The 19067-nt window shown below is 38.1% G+C and overlaps 1 protein-coding gene across 1 annotated transcript in view; it reads left to right on the top strand.

Moving 5' to 3' along the window:
• The first annotated feature begins 492 nt into the window (after positions 1 to 492).
• The window catches only part of LOC121735483 (neuropeptide CCHamide-1 receptor-like), a 101410-nt gene continuing 82835 nt past the window's right edge, over positions 493 to 19067 (top strand). Inside the window, exons 1-2 of the mRNA XM_042126324.1 lie at positions 493 to 672; positions 13193 to 13419. Of these exons, the coding sequence (XP_041982258.1) occupies positions 494 to 672; positions 13193 to 13419 (406 nt within the window). The 5' untranslated portion in view covers position 493. The remainder of the gene's footprint in view (positions 673 to 13192; positions 13420 to 19067) is intronic.

Below are 19067 nucleotides of genomic sequence, written 5' to 3'. Positions count from 1 at the left end.
AGTTACAGTTAACGCGAGTGTCAGTATTTTACAAGTGACACTTCATTTTGGAGGCGTATTTTATTTCAGCCACGAATATAATATCCTTCCAGGATGTATTTAAGCCCCGGAAAAAGAAAATTCAAATTTCGAACGCAATTCAATTTCAAATTTGTAGTAGGTACCTACTCCCAGAAAATGACTTCAGACACTAGTCACACTAATAGCGTTTTCAGCATCTAGAACTGCCTCGGGGCAGCTGGCAGGCAGGGCGGGCCGAAGCCCGAACGAATACGAAAAGAGCCTACGTATTGCACTAGTAGGTACTAAGCCCACGTGTTTCGTGGATCATCGGTTTTGTTTAGCTATTTCCGTATCCATTCGGCCTGCCCTGCTGCCTGCCCAGCCTGCCCTGGAACTGTCCCGGCCCCTCGGGGCGGTTCTAGATGCCGAAAACGCTATAAAAAAAAACAAATTTTCAAATTCAAATTTCGATCGTTCCAGAGAATGCGTGATGGACGACAACAGCAGCTTGTACAACGCGTCTGAGCCGTACCGGCCGTACGTGGAGCGGCCGGAGACGTACATAGTGCCGGCCATCTTTGCGCTCATCTTCCTCATCGGCGTGATCGGCAATGGCACGCTGGTCGCCGTGTTCGTCCGGCATAAGGCGATGCGGAATGTACCTAACACGTGAGTAAAATGCCCCCGAGTCTTCGTTTTTACGTCATGGCAGAGACCCGCTAATAACCCGCTAATAATGGTGATAACGTTATCTTGCGACAGCGAATGAGCGTTGGACAGTATAAGCACAGAGAGAGTGCTTACCTGTCGCAAGATACGCGTTGTCGCTCTGCGGGATTGAAAACGAAACAAAAAGGGGCTGTCCGCACTGCAAATTTTCACCGATAGGTATATTAAAAGATTCAGGGCCTGTTTTACCACTTCCTGATAAGTGCCGAATAGGCTATCCACAACTTAACTTGACAAATTGAGTATGGAGCATCTTTCAAATAAATTTTGGATAGCCTATCCGGCACTTTATCTCTGGAAGTGGTGAAACAGGCCCTCAATGTATTATTATGTATTATGTGATTTAAAATCCGTGCGGTTAAAATTCGCAGTGCGGACAGGGCCTAAGCAATTGTAGCACCTCCATCCGGGGTATCGCAGACACAACAGATTTTCAATTGTTATGCGGCAACCGGCTGCCGCTTGGGGATTGATGGGCTAAGTGATATAATACTGTATTATAAATTAATTTGGCGATAAATCCAAAGTTCAATCACAGTTCATTCATATTTTAAATGTGTTAAATTTTAAACTTCTATTAGCTTCAAGTAATGATCCTTAAGCAGTTGGCACAAAGGTCAAATGTATAATATAGTATAATATACTCACAACGGTAAATGGTAACCGTAGTAAAGCGGCGTTCGTATCGGAGACAAACGGCGCTGTAAAGCACAGCATGTGTAAGGCCAGGTGTACACTGTATCAGAAAATCGTCAGAGACTAGATCAGGGGTCACAACTTATCGCTCGGGGTCCGTTTTAAAAAATAAAATGACCTTCGCTTTCCACACATAAAAGAAGATACATGCATATATCAAACAAATATAATTACGGAAATTACAAAGACCGTATTTATTTGTATCAATGAGAAAAGTGTCATTTTTTTTGCGACATACTGATGTCGAGACCAAAATTTTTAACGAAGTTCATCTTCGAACATGCTTGGTCTGCACACAATGGGTCGGCGGTCCGCCATTTGGTGACCCCTGGACTAGATGCAAAAATTAGTTAACCGCGTTTAGAACCGTACATTTTCCGCAACTATTCTTTGTCATCATCAAAATCGAATCAGTAGTTTAAGCGTGAAGAGGTAAAAAGACTACCTTTTTATTAGTACCTATGGTGTAATGTGTTTACCGACGGAAGTTCGGCTGTCTTTGTGTTGTAATATTTGGCGGATTATGGCACACCAAAAGTGCCGAACTTATTAATTTGTTAAGTACTCGTGCCTAAGCCTTGGCTTACGCTCAGAAACCTACTAAGAGGCAAAATATAATTATTATATTTCTGCTCTAAGTAAGTTCGTAAGCGTAAAAGTATATAATGCCTAAATAATTACAAAAATAGAAGTATTTTGGCATTGAAATGATAATGATAAAATGAAAATATTCAATATCCTGATACGTGCAACATGTTAGATTTTGGCCGGTTTTATTTACCTACCGTATGTTTTTGTAGCGCCCTCTGCTCCGACCTTTGTATAACATTTTCAAATAGCATTGTAATCATGCTGAACTGCAGACTTTTAGCTTCAAAATAGTGGTTGACACTTTGTGTAAAAAGTGGTTAATTTAATAAATCAAATACAAATTATTCATTAATACTTATATTTTTAATATTATAAAGCGGAAGAGTTTGTTCAGGAACTTCTGGTCCGAAAGAAATTGAGAAAATCGAGGAAGGCGAATAGGCTATATTTTATCACGCTAAGACTAATAGAAGCAAAGAAATAGAGGAAAATGTGGAAAAAATGGGGGAGATATTTGAAAGTGCTTATTATCTTATAAGAACTACTGGAGCAATTTTTATCTTATTTGGTGCACATAAAGAACAGACCACGTGAAGGGACATAGGCTATTTTTTGCGCAAAATATACGGTTTCCGTGAAATTCCCAAATTTCGCGGGCGAAGCCGCGCGGAATATTTAGTTTATGACATAATTTAATTCAAAAACGCTACGCGCGAAACATTTAGCTACTTTATTTTATTTTATTTTCGTATATTGGGGTCTCCAAACAGTCTTACATGAATATTAGTAAAGTATGCAATAATTATAATATTTTCTAAATGTAAAACCAACAGCGGTGACCACAGATGAATAATTTATATTTTTTTTACATTTACATTGTACACATACCCTAAAATAGCGTGACCTGAAAGTGTAAAAAGTAACAAAAATATCGTATTTGCGGTAATAAAATTACTTTGTTCGTAAATCCGTTTCTTACGACTGGGGTAACTTAATTGGAACAAACGAACATGCGTATAACACGAATATTCCTATTTATATTTTTAGCATCCCTGAGCAAACGACCTTAAGCATACCTTTGCGGCGTTGCCGAGAACGCACCAACATCGTATTTTTTTACTTATCTTAGTTCAAAATTGACCTAAAAAAAATCAAACGGCGAATAGGTATATAATATTGTAGTCAAGAAATTGTCGATCTATTGGCGTGTGTTTCAAATAAACGTAATTTGTAAATACTAAGGAGATACATGTATTTAAATAAATTGGTATTACTTCGGAAGCTGATATCATGAGTATAATAAACAAATATAGGAAATTAATATCGGAGAAAGGACTGTTGAAGATTATTGCTGTATTCTTATTTTTATTATAATTTTGTAGCTTTCAAATTATGAGATTCTAGAAACGGTAAATTGCGGCATTTCTGTAGGGGGAGGGCTTAAAGCCCGGGCTCGCACTAGCGGCCAAGCCGGACGGCCATCGATATAGATACCTTAGTATGAAACCCCCATAGACGACCGCACCTGCCGTGTCGCGACCAGCGGCCGCACCATACTTTCGATGGCCGCCGCGGCCTGGCCGCTAGTGCATGCTAAGGCTCGATTTATATACTTACGTCCGCCCAAACGCGCGGTTTGACGGCTGCAAGTTACAATGCGAGATCTCAAGCAATATTGTACGCAAACAAAATGACAGCGCGACCGCGCCGCTATCTATAAAAACTTTGTATCCCTTTTGATGAAAAATGGGGAAACGTAGGTGAATGAAATTTTGCACAGTTATAGTTTATACGGTGAAGGAGTGCATCGAGCTAATATTATTTTGAAATTATGCTTTTATCATACATTTTTTTAACAAATAAAACATTACACACACTACAACACACACACTAAGAAAAAATACAGATTTTTGAGTGACAAGCCTATACATACGAATTATAATCTTTTATTTATTATTGAAGTCTGTTGACAACAAGGTGACAAATTGAAAATGGATTATAGTTTTTTTTATTAAATCTTAGATACTATTAGACAATGCTTACACAGCCAGTCTGAGATCAGCTGAGTCCCAGAGATAAAAAATATAATGAAGTCAATATTTTTTTACAAAATATAGTAGTCCTAATGTCATTGAAACTAAGGTCGAATTTCGACCATTGGGCGATTTCTAGTTGGAATAAATCGATACATACATTTAGGGCGACCGCACATTAGAGACACGACAGTTTTTAGACAGACTATCGCATAATAAAAAGTACTAGACGCGCACATTTGAAACAAAACGTCTCATAGACAAAGTTGTCTAATGCGTACAAGAACTGCACGGCGACAAGTCTGACTAACGACTGTCGGCTTCCCTTTAAAGTGTATGTGAGCGCGCACATCAACGACAAAACTGTCTAGCGGTGTACCTAGTCTGAACCGAGCGTTCTCTACTGATGAATATACAATTATTGTATGCGTTGCGTCGTCGTAGACAAAACTGTTTCTTCTTGGTAAGCGCTGTAATGTACTGGATTATTTACTTATCTCCCATAACTACACAGGCTCGGCAACACACGATACTGGCAGGTCTCCGGCACACATCCGCCCTCGCCCATGGCTCTCGCTGTAGTGATGTGTGCCCCCTCCACATACCATGAGCATGAGACCGTGTTATAACTATTATGATAGTTATATACTAAGCGCCGCGTGGTAGACACAACTGTTTCTCTTTAATCGTAAATTCTGACTCGTCTATGTGAAACAAGTTGTCTAAAAACTGTCGTGTCTCTAATGTGCGCTATCTCTTACTTGTGCTTTTGCGGTGTAGCGGCCAAACCGCGCGTTCTGGCGGACGCATCCTACTAATAGCAACTAATATATATTCTGTGCTAATAGTATAAAGGCGAAAGTTTGGATGTATGTATGGATGTTTGTAACTCTTTCAAGCAAAAACAACTGAACGGATTTTAATGAAACTTTACAATAATATAGCTTAAACATCAGAATAACACATAGGCTATAATTTTAACCGACTTTCAAAATGGAGGAGGTGTTATGTTCGTTCGCAAATTACATTCATCATCATCACTACCATAAATCGTGTATCTTCCCGTTTTGACCCTATTATTGGTACTTTTCATAGTATTTTATAATATATCACTTAAACCGCGGGTAACGCACGGGGCACAGCTAGTATTACATAAATCGAGCTTGCGAGGAAGCATGGGTATTTACTTACTTCAAAATATCAATTATATTGTTTTTATTTCGATGAAACTTTACTAAAAATATCTTTGAAAGATACGGTTGATCTTTATGCAAATAGAATGCAACCCGTTCAGAAAAACCAATGGAAAACCTCTCTCAGTCCTCGGAAAAGCGATTTAAAACGTTCCGAACGGTGAGGATAATCCAGTCTTTTTACTGGAGGTAAATATTCCGAGAGTTTTTCCAATAATCAAAAATTAAAAGCTAAACTGGCAACGCAATTAATACAAGGTGAATATTTATTCCGCTTTTAACCTACTTAAAAAAAGGAGGCAGTTTCTCAATACGACCGTATATAACTTTTTTTTGACCGATTTTGATGATATTTTTTGTTGGAAAGAAGATATTTCGAAGATGGTCCCAGGAAAAGGAAATACTGTTTGATTTTTTCTTTAACATTACGTGATTATGCCTTTCCGTTGAGTGACTGCCTTTCCGTTGAGTGAAAGATGAAAAAATTGTTTTTGTTTTTGTTGTTTTCTGTTGTTGTTAGCCGCATTATACCTATACTCTTTTAAACTCCCCCATAGGACAGGCCTTGCCTAGTTTGGAGGACTGTTAATTATAAAAACCCCTTGTAAACATTATGGTCAATAATCTATTTGTATTTATAAAATGATCCAGAATATAAACAATTGTTTCTGATAATTCACGAAACAGCCTCTCAAGTTGCAATTATATTAGCGATAAGAGCGGTTAATTTATATAGCCCTTAATTGTTTACTCTTCATCTATTGAAGGCTTTGATAGAAGATTGAAGAAGTTTTACTTTCTAAGTAAAATATCAGAGTACAAGTTCCAAGGTCAATGAACCCCGCCACTGAAGTCTATTTCTACACAGATTGACTCCGTTCTACGGCTGTTTGAACCTACCATAAATCTATAAAACCAAAGATTCATAACCATTAGATAAGCCAAGATAGAAAGTGAAAAAAATAGTTTTGGTGTTTTATAAGTATTTTATTTTGCGTACCTATTGTTATTTATAGTTATTTATATTAGTAACCAGCAGCTGTAATGTATCACTTTGAGACCCCTCTTACATACCAAAATATGTAAAAAATATATTATATATTTGACATAAAATTTACAAGAACAGCTACAGTATGAGATATATATTAATAGTATCTTTGCATAGTTCAGACAACACTAACCTAAATTTAGGTTTACAACTTTGGATATATTGTAATTCACAATAAAATATCATACCACCTATAACAATAATAACAATAATAAGTTTTAGCACTACAGTATAAAAATACGTTCATTTCTCGCTAGCGTATCTATTTCTTTAAATCTTTGGGCCCAACTATAAAATCTATACACAATATTTTCCGTCACGGATATTTTATTTCCCGTTCGCAATCCTGGAGTGTAGCTCCAGCTCCATGGATTTATTATAGTTGATACAAATGAAGTGAAAGTAAACACGTACTATTCTTCATACTAAAATGCAAGGTATAATAAAACTAAGTGATAATCGTTAATCGTCGATAAGTTCACAGTAGCAGTAGCAGCGCTAAAAGATTTTTTTTTAACTTTTGTATGGGAAAATCGCTGACGCAGGTCGAGTACTTGCCCATTTGTCTGGCACATTATTATAATATTATTAACGTGAGTCATGTCATGAGTCATGACAGACAAAGACATTGGAAATTGAAGAGTTATACAGGATGCAATTAAACCTTCCTTAAATTTTTACAATAACATATTTTATGCCACTTAAAATCGTTGCAGAATGGTCACTTCGTGGCGGTGGTTAGAGCAGGGATGCCGCGGGGGGTGGCGCCGGGGAGGTCTACAAAAAAAATCAGCCTGTCCCATTTTTTTTTACTTTGGGACCAGTGTGCGGTGACGCGTAGTGTCCATTAATGTGGTGTTTTTAAGGAAAACTTTCGGAAGCTATTTCTCAACATTTTAGTACTGAGTGATTATAAAAGAAAATATACGTGTATTTTTATATTTAACAAGGATCAATAAATCGAAATTTGGCCCGAAGGTTTAATTGCACCATGTATGCAGCATAAATAACATATTTACTAGTATTGAATCCATACTTTCATACCAATATCACCTAATATTATAAATGCGAAAGTATGTATATCTGCCTGCCTGCAGTCCACCTCTTCGAATAAGAGACTTGAAAGAAGAAGGATTAAAATTGCCACACGTCCTACAGAAAAGTTATGTACCTCAAAAAAATATATATAAAAAGATTGCATACTTCCGCACGCCATCCTTACTGTCCGACATACGAAAAAAGGACATTATATTAGACAAGAATACTTTTTATCCTAAAAATTGTTTGATAAAGTATTTTTCCTATGTCACATCAAAATAATCTTACCTTCGTCAAAATAACGTCGCGTTGTACGTTGGTTCGACATTTCTATCAAACTACAAATAGTTTGATAGAAAAATACTGAATCGGGTGAATCTAGAAGGAACGAAGCTACCAAATATATCCATATTCTATACTAGCTGTTGCCCGCAACTTCGTCCGTGTTAGTATAGTAAATCACGTCCCAAGTATTATTAATTGTACAAAAATATTGAATGTACAGCATTGACTTTCCTACGATTTTATTATATTATATAGATGTTCCGCGCGGCTTCGCTTGCGTAATTTAGGAATATCACGCGACCGTACATTTTTCCGCAAAAAAATAGCCTATGTCCCTTAACGTGGACTATTCTTCATGTTTGCCAAATAACATAAAAATTGCTCCAGTAGTTCTTAAGAATCAAGCAATTTCGACGACCTCTGTGGCTCACTGGTGAGCGCGTTGGTAGTCACGGGTTCGAATCCCGCCGACGGAACAAAAAGTTTTCAATGTTCCCGGGTCTGGATGTGTATTAAATATATTGTGTATGGTATAGTAAAAATCTTAAATATATGTATAGTATTTTTATATTGTATTAAATATATTTCCGTTGTCTGGTACCTGTAACACAAGTCCATTAGGTACTTATCACGGGGCCAGACTGACGTGGTGTAAAGCGTCCATAGATATTATTATTATTATTATTTCATATAATTTCCCCCGTTTTTTCCATATTTTCCTCTATTTCTGCGCTCCTATTAGTTGTAGAATAATAAAATATAGCCTATGGCCTTTTTCGATAAATAGGCTAATAACTGAAATGATTTTTCAAATCGGACCAGTAGTTTCTGAGATTAGCGCGTTGAAATAAGCCCTTTCATATAATTTCCCCCGTTTTTTCCACATTTTCCTCTATTTATTCGCTCCTATTAGTTGTAGAATAATAAAATATAGCCTATGGCCTTTTTCGATAAATGGGCTATTAATTGAAATAATTTTTCAAATCCGACCTGTAGTTCCTGAGATTAGCGCGTTCAAATAAGCCCTTACAAATAATTTCCCCCCGTTTTTTCCACATTTTCCTCTGTTTCTTCGTTTCTATTAGTCTTAGCGTGATAAAATATAGCCTATAACCTTCCTCGATAAATGGGCTATCTAACACTAAAAGAATTTTTCAAATCGAACCAGTAGTTCCTGAGATTAGTGCGTTCAAACAAACAAACAAACAAACTAACAAACTCTGCAAAATTATAATATTATTAGTAATTAGTATTAGTATTAGTATAGATGAATTAATTTTATATTTATTAGTTTCGCTATAACTCGAGAACGGCTAAACCGGTTGAGCTAATTTCAGTCTTAAAATATTCGTAAAAGTCTAGAAAAGGTTGACATTAGGAGGGGAGTGATACTAAGTCATCAAGAAGGGTCATCTAGTCAAGTCTAGTCTAGTCCATATAAGTAGAAATTGATTTTCAATTTTGTTGGTCTCGCTAAAACTCTAGAACGGCTGAACGATTCGGCTAATTTTAGTCTTGAATTATCCGTGAAAGTCCAGGGAAAGTTTATATTACAAGGAATGCGATACAAAGTTCACCGGGTCAATAGCTTGGTAAATGGTAACAGAGGCGGCGTAGGCGACGTGGGCGGCCGCCCATGGCCTCGCGGTCCAGAGGCCTCGCGCCCTTTGGACCATGAGGTTTTTTTTAAGGATTTCCTATGTAGTTTTGATACTCAAATATTAATAAATAAAAAGTTGAATAAAGGTTTTTTTTCTCTCAACAAAACAAATCCGTCCTCTTGCTTCATCCATCAGGAGGCTTGGAAAATATATTTTAGGTGGCCTCGCAAGCTATAGCTTGCGAGGCCTAAATTTGATGTGGGCAAGATATATCTTGCCCACATCAAATTTAGGTCTTGGCCCGCCACTGCTTGGTAATTTTAGACTCTCGAGGCGAACAACCCTCTTTATTCTGATAGTAGCATAAGATATCCGTATTATGAACACGTCAAAATATCTATGATAAGTGACCAGTAAACAGATAAATAACGCCCACTCATGACCTATTCTATAAACTATTTATAAGCATATCACACACTTTGCACTACTTTTGAAGTCCTATCACATCCCACGCTATTCTTGAAGATTGGTTATTCTCCCTAAATATAAGGAGACTATACAGGGTGTAACAAAAATAAGTGATAATACTTTAGGGTGGGTACCTGTTGTATGGGGAAACTCGTGCCGCTCGGGCCCTTGCCCATACAAAAGTGAAAAATATTTTTCGTCTTTCAGCGCTGCTACTTTCACAATGAACACTCTACAAGGATCACGTACACACCCTAAAGTATTATCACTTATTTTTGTTACACCCTGTATAAGGAGACTATATATGCAAAGATTTTGGTTCTCTAAGTAACTTTTATGAGCTGTTTTGTCTGAAATCTGAATATAATGGGTTTCATACAAAATAGGAGTTTCATCCCAAATTTTGAATTAATTCATTAGATAGCAAATAATTAAGTTTTAAAAGATCTGAAGTAAAATATAACTAGCTATTTGACCGAGCTTCGCTCGGTATTCGATGAAACACGAATAAAATGACCCCCCCCCCCTATATACTAAATTTCATGAAAATCGTGGTAGCCGATTCCGAGATTCCAATTATATATATACAAGAATTTCTCGTTTAAAGATATAAGATAATGTGATTTGGTTTAAGGACGCTATCACAAAAATTACTACAAAAATTAGCAGGTCAGTACGAATATCGACGTTAAGGACATTAAAATAATATTCAATATCAGCGCGCCTTGTACAGTGGCGGTTACGACGCTCGCCGCGTTCTTGATAGGGCGAAAATGTATGAAGTTTGAGAGCGTTTCTTATTTTTCCTATTAATGGAAATGTTATTTATTTTTTATATAAAATATTTAGCTATTCATCGAGGGGACTAATTAAACAACAATTTTTTTGTCCATTTATTTTCCTTAGTTCTTTTTTTTATGAAAAAAGTGGGCACACGAGCAAACGGGTCACCTGATGGAAAGCAACTTCCGTCGCCCATGGACACTCGCAGCATCAGAAGAACTGCAGGTACGTTGCCGGCCTTTTAGGAGGGAATGGGGTAATAGGGGAGGGTAGGAAAGGCAAGGGAATAGGGGAGGGTAGGGAAGGGAATAGGGTAAGGGATCGGGCCTCCGGTAAACTCACTCACTCGGCGAAACACAGCGCAAGTGCTGTTTCACGCCGGTTTTCTGTGAGAACGTGGTATTTTTCCGGTCGAGCCGGTCCATTCGTGCCGAAACATGGCTCTGCCACGTATCATTAGTTTAGTGTATTTAGCTATAATGGTACCTAATCAAACCCCATTTTTTTTTAATCCTTTGCGATTATAGTGATGGTTAAAACGTATTTATGTGTAAATGTTGTATGCGGCTATAATTTTTTTCTAGTGTAGACGGGAAGATGAATATATTATCTTTCATTTAAAAATAAAATATCCTCGCAGTAACAAAGCAATTCTTTAAAATGGTACCTGAAAATCCCTGATATTTGTGAAAAAATGTGATAGCGTCCTTAAAGATGTCCAGTTAAACTTAATTCTTTAAATAATATTTATCACAGCCCAGTCCGAAGATTTTTGGAGCTTTTACCAATCAGAATGAATTTGGTTAGACGTTTTCGAACGTTGGTTGAAATCATATTGAAGATTTATTAATGTTTGATAGCGTTGAATCGTAGCTCCGGGACCCAATTTTCATGTCTCGAATATCGCTGCAATCGCAGGAGCGCGCGAGCAGCACGTGTAGACAGCCTGTGCTCGAGGCGAGATTCTAATCATGAGAATAAGCCCCCTGATCTCAAACTCGAGAGTTATTTCGCGTGGGGAGCAAATTAATTTATTCGGAATCGCTCACAGAGGAGGCATTACACGAGTTGTAAATTGTTTACATTTCGCATGTGGGTAGGCTTAAAATCAGTATAATTGATATATGATACGAGTTGAGTTAAACGTTTATTTAATCAGGATATTATGTAAGTACTGGTACCGTAACTCGGCAACTAAGATAAGAAAAACGTCCTCGTACTTAGTTTAATGAAACCACTTTTAATGATCAGCATGATATTTTGGTGACTGACTTTTTGCCATAATCCATATTATCATCAATTACTTTCAATTTCGCTTAAAAATGTTAGCTACTATAGTCAGGGTACTTTAAGGTGGCATCAGCGGTCATTGACCTTTCTAGTCTAGGAGCTATGTGAAAAATACTCGCACTGTATACTGTTATAAGTTATACTTAACAAAAATAAAATTGAATTCTTGTAAAGAAACAGAGTAAGTATTATAGTTTCATCGGAAAACGTCTTGGTAACTATTCGTATGATAATACTAGATATTACTCTACTATTTATGAGTTTGAAGTAGGTACCTAGGTTTGAAGTGATAATTCACGGACGAAACATCTGTCACTTCATTATCAATCGCGGTCTGTACTCTGTAATAGCACATTTATATTCGCGTACGAGTCGCGAGGCGAGGGACGAGACGAGGGGCGAGGTGCGAGTGTGAACAGACGCTCGTGGCTCGCCTCGTCCCTCGTCTCGTCCCTCTCGGCGCTCGCGTCCGGAGCGGTTTTTGGGGCACGAGTCAAAGGACCTCGCGTCGCACGCGAGTGGGTGTTTACATTCTCCCTCCCGCTTTATTCTGGCTTCTACATCGTGTCGCGCAGGTTGTGTTTAGTTTTAAATACGCAAAAACAAAAATGCATCGTATTATAAAAATAATAATAATATCTATGGACGCTTCACACCACGTCAGTCTGGCCCCGTGCTAAGTACCTGAAGGGCTTGTGTTACGGGTACCAGACAACGGAAATATATTTAATACTTTTATACTATACATATTAGTCTACTAGAATCAAAAACCGCAATGTCCAATAAAATCATTATTGGAAATTGCGGTTTTTGATTCTAGTAGACTCATATATTTAAGATTTTTATTATATGATACACATATTTAATACACAACCATGACCCAGGAACTTTGAAAACTTTTTGTTCCGTCGGCGGGATTCGAACCCGCGACCCCCGGCTTGAGCTACCGACAGGCGACAGCCCACCCACTGAGCCACAGAGGTCGTCAAATAATGGATTGGTCGCAAGACGAAACATTTAAGTTCATAGAACTATTTCAAAAAGAACGAATAATCTGGGACCCTAAACATAAATGCCACAAGAACAGCCAAAAAGTTAGCTTCCTTTTATTTAAATTAGTGACGTAGCAGTATAAGCCCAGTACGCACAAACTTGTTGCTGCTAAAACTTCGACGTTCTCCATTGTTGCTAGCTCAAAGACGACTGAACTCGGCACGCGAGTGTAAACAGGCAACTTATTAACCATCGATCAACACGAGCCTCGCACGAGGGACGAGGCGAGCCACGAGGCGAGGGACGAAGCGCGAGTGTAAAGGCCGTATAATAGCAAACGACGAAATATGACAATTTTTTTGACAGGGAGTCAATAACCGCTACAGATAGAATTCCGCGATTCAAGAATAGATTGTTTCTAGAACGATCGTCTTCTTTCAGCTACATCCTCTCCCTGGCGCTCGCCGATCTGCTGGTCATCATCACGTGTGTGCCGTTCACATCCATCGTCTACACCCTGGAGTCCTGGCCCTGGGGAGCCACCGTCTGCAGGGTCTCCGAGGCAGCAAAGGATGTCAGCATCGGGGTGTCAGTGTTCACGCTGACAGCGCTGTCCGCTGACAGATATTTCGCGATCGTGGATCCGCTGAGGAAACTGCATGCCACTGGTAAGTCGAATTATATGTAAACTGCATGCCACTGGTAAGTCGAATTATATATAACTAGCTGTCCCGGCAAACGTTGTTTTGTCTTATAAAGTATTTCTTCCATATTATTTTATTAAAGTGACTAAATAAGTATGGCACCATTGTAACGTCCAACGCTATCCCGTCGCACAAACGATGGTCGCCGTCAGTCTCGAGTTGTAATAATTTACTATTATATTTTATTCAACAAATGCACTTATCAACATAAAAAGCCAGTAGCCGATTCTCAGACCTACTGAATATGCACATAGGTTAAAATCAGTAAAGCCGTTTCGGAGGAGTACGGTTCCTAACATTGTGACACGAGAATTTTATATATCATGTATATATCGCAGCTAACTGGTTTAAATAGCCGTTCAATCAAACAGCTAGCCCTTTGACTGAACAACGCCATTCAGTCACACGGCTATACGTCGTTTCGCCGACTTGTTGACTGCAACTTTCAACCCTACAGCTAGATGACGCTTAGCCAACTGGTTAAAAGCTTACCATTTACCACCATTAGCTTAATGTTATTATAACACAAGTTAAGCGTAAAGATAACAAGAAGATTAATTGTATTCTAACTTATTTTGAACACAATTGCAATAAATTACCTTGGTGATATATATTTCATAATCCCGTTATTTCTCCTCGAATATTAGTTTAAATTTTGATTTACTCGTATGTGCTCACATAATTTCTGTCTCTTTAATAATACTTGTAACGCTAGAAACGTATATTTACGAAAAATATCTTAATACAACCACAAAACACCGGTTAGTTGACGCCATATTGTAAACAAAACGCACCTAGCGCCGCGGTGGTGAGCGCTGAACTAATTCAATCAAACGGCGGCTTTTGAATCAGCTGTAGTGTTGAACGTTTTGAGCTACTTAAATATTCAATTAAAAAGCTGGACGTGTGATTGAATGGCGTTGTTCAGTCAAAGGGCTAGCTGTTTGTTGAGCGGCTATTTAAACCAGTTGGTTGCGACATATGTCAGATATTTTACAATGACTTCACGAAAACGCGATCGAACGGGATAAAAAGTATTCTATGTCCGTCTTCTGGTTCATAGACGGACTCGGACGAGAATTCCGCGTCCTGCTCTAACAACGTCATTTCACGTTTGTTAGAGCAGGACGCGGCACTCTCGTACGATTGTTTGAGTCTCAAAACGGATTCGTAGTAGGCCTCCAGATGACGGACCTTCTTATGTCAATTTAATGACGATATGTCAGTTAACACAGCCAGATAATGTAGTCTATGAATTAACTTCTCTGTTAGTACAATAAAGTTAATATACTTACCTAGCGGAATAGAGAAACAAAGGCCTGAGCAAGAGAGATGTACTATCAGTAACACTGCGTTGTAAAAAAAAGCGTGTGATACATGATAGCAGCACTCTTTTTTTGACGTCTAGTCGGCACGTGCCGCACGTTGACAATTCAATCTCATAGAAATCATGTTTAATCATGCTTGTGTAAGTGTATACGTACACGTATTTTTACACAGATAAAACCATTTTTGGCCAACCAACCAACCACATTCACAGCTCGAGATTGTTGCTCTATTCCGCTAGGTATATTAACTTTATGGTTAGTACTATGTCGGTCTTCCTGTCTCCAATTTTGTTGTAATTAAGATAATATGATGCTCCCTCCGGCCAAGTCGGGTAAAAACTAATCAGCGTGAAGTATCGAAGCTCAAAATATTGAGGGGCAAATATTTCTGAAACTTGTTCATTTGCGCAAAGACCAAAATATCTTTTTCATTAGGGAGGTGCAATTTACTAAGAGGCGGTAATAGTCCAAGAGCCAGCGACAGCCAGACTTTCCATTTTTTCTTAGCCAATTTATAAAAGCTGAAAGTTTTCCTATATATGACCCCTCTAGAGGTTAGAGCGGCACCAACTATGGTTTTTCGGTCGCGGTTACTTTAGGTATCCAGTTCTGGAGGTCTACAGCTGACCTTCGGTAAAGAGTAACGCTTAATATTTTATGTTATTATTTTCGGGGTACGAAATTCACTTTCCAGTGCCGGACATTTTTGACAGTTGCTTCCCACAGCCAGACACGTGCGCGTTTTCTGCCATAGCGTTTGGAAAAACATGCGGCGCTGAATCGGTGCGCGCAGAAAACGCGCAACAAAGTATTATACTTTAAAGTGCAAATAGGTAAATGTTCAGCAAAAGCTAAACATTTACGTCATTTATAAAAATAAATGACGAAAGTCTGTCGCTGGCTCTTGGATCATAATGAATTTTGAGAGTCCTGTTTATCCCGGCTATACCCTCAATTTGTCCCGACTTTTCCCAGGAAATTCTGGGGTAATTCCCGCGTATTGTCCCTTTTAGGATTCCTCGCGTTCTGGGATTCCTTATTAAGATGTTGTTTGACATAATACACTATAATGTTTTAGTTTAATTAAGCGTCTCAAACAACTATACAAGATAATAACATACTGAAGCTTGGTTAATATGTTTTGTGGAATAAAATTAGACTGTCCATGACCTATTGTTTGATTCTCAGTCGGGGTAGGTTCGATAGGTGGACATATTAATAAGCCTCCGTGGTCTAGTGGTACAGAGCGCGGCTCTTGACTCGGAGGTCGTGGGTTCGAATCCCGCGTTGGAAACATGTTATTTCCAAGTTTGGTTGGGACAATGCAGGCTGATCACCTGATTGTCTGTCAAGTAAGATGATCCATGCGTCGGATGGGCATGTAAAAAGTCGGTCCTGCGCCTGATCTCTCGCCGGTCGTGTCGGTCTTCCGTCCCACTAGGTTATGAGAGTAAAGGAATAGAGAGTGCTCTTGTGTACTGCGCACACACTGGGGCACTATAAAATTACTCCTGCTTAGCTGGCCTAGTATATTAATAAGACACATTTTCAGATCTCAAGTACATAAAACAGACGCTCGACTCATACGGTGGAGAAAAATATCAAAATTCAAACACTATTAGATATTATTTAAATAATAATTATGTTTGTATCATGTATGCTATTTTTAACCGACTTCCAAGAAGGAGGAGGTTATTATAATAATATGTTCGCCTGTATATTTTTTTTGTATGTTCAACCATAACTTCGCCGTTTGTGGACCGATTTTTATGATTCTTTTATTTTTGTACAGGGTTTAATCCGTTACCTAATGTAACATGTGCACAAAAATGGTGATCTGATGATGGAATCTATGAGAAATCGAGCGGACTCCTTGAAATTTGTATGGAAACATATGATTTCGATTTTTTCTAAAGCGTTCGAGGTAAATGCTACCAAAAAGTAAGATTTCGCACCAGGTTATATCCTGGATCTGAAGGTACTGAACAGAACTTTTGAATCCTTGTAGATACAGGTTCGGGGATTTAGGCGTTGTTTAAACAACTGAAAGCATAAGCCAACAATTTGATTGACCATCATCATCATAACCATAATTATACCATGGGTCATCGCATTATGACCCAATCATTGGTCAATCATTGGTACTTTTCGTGATATTTTGCATCGAATCTGTCGGTACTGGCTAAGTTCTATGTCAAGTTTGTAAGTTCTGGGCTGATACCAGCTGATACCGACTTGAAACGAATGAAAAATGAGTACAGAATTCGTTGAGATTTAGTCGAATTTTGAAAAAGGCACTAATGACGAATAAGAATTATTTCGTACTTTTAGGATTTTTTAAGAATATTGTTTTTTCCTTGGAAGTCGGGTTCAATTTTTTTTTAATAATAATAATATCCTTATTTTTACACAAAATTAAAACAGCGAGACAGCAAAGCAACGGGATTAAACATGTACGCTATCAGCTGCTTCTCTAGTAGAAATGTCTAACTGACAGCAGATATTGCGCAGCTGCTCTCATTCTGTTGCATTGCTGTCGCAAGATAAGCATGTTTATTTTCACCTGAAATATTAATCGAACCTGTATCACTAGGAACGAAAACAGCACGCACTCAACGTAATGTATGATACGGTTTGACGTAAGTGCGAGCCCTCGATAAAACCACTTGAAATAAAATGGCTACCGTACAATCAGCAACACCGTGCTTAATCCCAATCCATACTAATCTATCTTATATATAAAATTCTCGTGTCACAATGTTAGGCCGTAGTAAAAGGAGGGCAGTAAGTTATCTTCATACAAAGGCACCGCGCGCGGCTTGTATGTGTGCGCCATAGAGTCAATGCGTCGCCACGTACGGCACACAACAAAATCTCGGCGGGGTTTTAGAGGCTGGTACCGCCGAGATTTTGTTGTGTGCCGTACGTGGCGATGCATTTGTTTTAAAGAAAACTACGCAACGGATTTTGATGAGTCTTTGAGTGTTAGATAGCCCATTTATCGGGAAAGGCTATAGGCTATATTTTATCACGCTAAGACTAATAGGAGCCAAGAAATAGAGGAAAATATGGAGAAAAATTATTTGAAATTGCTAACGCGCTAATCTCAGGAACTACTGGTCCGATTTGAAAAATTATTTCAATGTTAGATAGCCCATTTATTGAGGAAGGTTATAGGCTTTATTTTATCACGCTAAGACTAATAGGTGAATGTGGCAAAAACGGGGGAAATTATTTGAAAGGGCTTATTTCACGAACTACTGGAGCAATTTCATATTATGTTATTTGGCACAGATAAAAAGTAGACCACGTGAAGGATCATAGGCTATCGATTTTAATTATTTTTTCAGTGGCTATATTTTATACCCGTGCGACGCCGGGGCGGGTAGCTAGTATTATTATAAACGCGAAAGTGTGTCTGTATGTTACGTCCAAACCGGAGATACTTTGAGTCTCGAGAAAGGACTAAGTAAGCATACTTTTGTCCCGGAAAAAATGTACGGTTTCCGTGCGATAAATGAATATTGGGTCAACGGATTTGCAGACGTCATCCAGAATTAATGTACTATAACAATTGGACGCTGTTAAGCATTCGTGTACTAACCCACAAAAAATTACGTATTGAGTTATGAATGCAGTTATGTTTTTTAGATGATTTAGAACAAGTCTGCATTAAAAATTTAACAACAAAAAAAATTGTGAGTTAAAACACTAATGCTTAACAGTGACCAATTGATATAAAGACAAATTGCTCACATACGTTATTTAGTCGGGTTATGTCAAGTCAACATTCATGATAAGTTGGCTGCGTTTGACATAACACGACGAAATTACGTAGGTCCGCCATCTGTCCATGATTCAAATTCTCTGATAGTACAAGGTATCAAACTGCCCTTGAAAACAGTCCTAAAATAGCTTTTCACTTCTGGCACTTTATTATTTTCGGTATCCTAAAATAACATTTCCTAATCCAGTAGCCACTTATCACTATAACCTGTCAGTACTAAAATTGATAGAATAATTAATAGTACCTGGAATACCGAGCTTTGCTCGGTATAGCAAACACTCATTGACTTCGTGTTACTTAACAACGCCATCTGCTGGAATAGCTTTAGCTGTTGTTTTGTCGTTAAAGCATTTGGTTGCCCACAAAATAGTATTATTATTCGCCAATAGATCTCAGGAACAGTCATATTTTTCAGTTTATGGATTATCGATAAAACACGAATAAAAAGACATTTTCTAAAAATGATTCCTAGCTAGATCGATTTATCGTCCCCAAAA

Source organism: Aricia agestis, chromosome 17 (assembly GCF_905147365.1).
Source record: "Aricia agestis chromosome 17, ilAriAges1.1, whole genome shotgun sequence".
Lineage (NCBI taxonomy): Eukaryota > Metazoa > Arthropoda > Insecta > Lepidoptera > Lycaenidae > Aricia > Aricia agestis.
This window is presented reverse-complemented; position numbering and strand designations above follow the sequence as displayed.